The sequence below is a fragment of the Mytilus californianus genome, unplaced genomic scaffold (assembly GCF_021869535.1).
Source record: "Mytilus californianus isolate M0D057914Y unplaced genomic scaffold, xbMytCali1.0.p SCAF_10, whole genome shotgun sequence".
NCBI lineage: Eukaryota > Metazoa > Mollusca > Bivalvia > Mytilida > Mytilidae > Mytilus > Mytilus californianus.
Genome location: NW_026262582.1, coordinates 61,907,896 through 61,910,125, shown reverse-complemented (window position 1 = coordinate 61,910,125; position 2,230 = coordinate 61,907,896). Strand labels below are relative to the sequence as shown.

General features: G+C 34.0%; 1 protein-coding gene across 1 annotated transcript; it reads left to right on the top strand.

The window, feature by feature from the left end:
* Nucleotides 1–216: 216 nt before the first annotated feature.
* On the top strand, nucleotides 217–1,278 carry LOC127719121 (uncharacterized). Its single transcript, XM_052225145.1, has one exon. The coding sequence runs from the start codon at nucleotides 217–219 to the stop codon at nucleotides 1,063–1,065; it is 849 nt and encodes a 282-aa protein (XP_052081105.1). The 3' UTR covers nucleotides 1,066–1,278.
* The last annotated feature ends 952 nt before the right edge of the window (nucleotides 1,279–2,230 follow it).

The following is a 2,230-nucleotide window of genomic DNA, read 5'->3' as shown; positions in this document are numbered from 1 at the left end:
ATGTTTTCTGAAATGAATCACAACCCCGAACTTATTGGAAGTGTTGACCAATCGAGTGATCGCTTTTGGACGGAATATTACCAACAGATAACAAAGCGAAATCAAATCAAAACATTTGCGCATGTGCCTATAACTAACGGATCTTGCCAAGGAAAATTTCACACTAGTATGAATGATAACATGCACACCGTTTTGGAATATCCTGTTGTAAACAAAATGGCTAAAAAATTTAAAGAGATGTTCGAATTGTTTGGAGAACCGGTTGCCATTGGTAACGAGACTTTTCCTGTTATTGTTACAGGAGCTTCATCCAATCATTACCACGAATCCCTTGCTATGATCCATACTTTCAAGAAGAAAATTTTACCACGATATAAAGGGATAAGGTTGATATTTTATGATCTCGGTTTAACGAGATATCAAATAAAGGAGTTACAAAACTTTTGCAGTTGTGAAATTAAGACTCTCCAATTCAACAAATATCCATCGTTTGTTAGAGAATTGAGAAATTTTTCTTGGAAAACTTTGATTATATACACAGTCTTAAAAGAACACAACTTTGTAATGTGGGCCGATACATCGGTTCAATTTACAGGTACGAAAGAAGCTTTTGACGTGTATTTCCAACAAGCAAAACAAGTTGGCATTCTGGTGAGAAAGAACGACCAAAGTCAAACAGCTCGAACTTTTTACCGCACGAAAGCAGAAACATTTAAATATCTAAATGAAATTTCATGTATGTTCGATTTCAAAATATTACGTGCTGGATTCGTAACAATTTGGAAAACATCATTCACGTGGAAATATATTATTCAACCTTGGTTAGCATGTGCCTTGACAGAACACTGTATGTCTCACTATGATCCAGGATTAGTCATGTATTGTAATCCTCAGAAGGCAGTCTTATATCACTGCCACAGGTTTGATCAGGCAGTGTTAAGTATAATCCTGCAGAGACTTTTCAATGTCAATTGTGATATAGTGACCTTAAATCGTCTACCGGAAGTACATCAAATTGACAGATCTCAACGTTATTTTATTAAAGGGTACAGAACATCTAAGTGAGCTAACTCTTTAAAAATTAACTGAACGCTTTAATAAACAAATATGAGTAAAAAGAAATCAAGCTTCTCAATTCTCAATGATCGAAATAAGTATTTTTTAACTGTTTTATATCCAATGAAATTATTCCAGTGAATTGTGTGGTTCAAATTTCTTGAATTTTTTATATTTTTGTCAACAGTTCTAAGTAAATATTTTGTCAAAATTTTATGAAAATTAAACGAGCCAAATCTATTCTAGTCAAATGTTGGGTACCCCCTTAAATGAACACTTTGTAAGATATTCAGATGGAGAACAAGTAATTCGGACCTGGTCAGAAAGAGCATACCTATTTTCATCAAAATAGTTCATACGCATAGGTGTAATGTCTATATATACTGCTAGGAGTAACTTGTAGAAGAAGAGAGTCGAAAGATACCAGAGGGACATTCAAACTCATAAGTCGAAAATTAACTGACAACGCCATGGCTAAAAAAGAAAAAGACCAACAGAAAAACAAGAGTACACAAAACACAACATAGAAAACTAAAGACTGAGCAGCACGAACCCCACCAAATTTATTGTAGTTGTTTTCTTAAGAACATTGTCAAATATTTCACGCACATCAGGTTAGGACGATAACATCTTTAGTAGTTAAACAATTTGGAGGGTCGAAAGGGATAACTGAAATCAGAGAAAAATGCAGGACACTGTCTGGATAATGAATTAAAAAAATGTTAGAATTGCGGCCGAAGGTGACTGTGTATAAATCAGCCAAACGGATATCCTCCCATGAATATGTCTTCCTACGAGACCAGATAAGCCCCAGCGACCATAATTTTATACTCACGTGACTTTTGCTTGTATGTGTATACATAGTATGCGGTGGGTGTATCTTGCAAAAAACCTTTATAGCACAGATCTTTCTCGTGTTCAACACTGTCTTTTATGGTTGTTTATTAGTTCTTAAAGTTCTTGTTTTAAAAGCAAGATCCAATCCTTTTCTTAAGAGAGCAACCTTTTAATTTCAAGGAGGGGGGTTATGGTTTTTTTGAGTCAGAAATTATTTTTTTTAGTTTTTCAACGCTATCAATCAAATTATTTTTTTTAATTATTCATCAAATTGGGGATCAGAATACTTTTTTAGTATTTTTTAGAATATCATAACCCTCCCCTTGAAGTTAAATGG

What these genes read in the sequence shown, in the direction of transcription:
- LOC127719121 (XM_052225145.1), top strand. Translation starts at nt 217, where the DNA reads ATGGCTAAAAAATTTAAAGAGATGTTCGAATTGTTTGGAGAACCGGTT.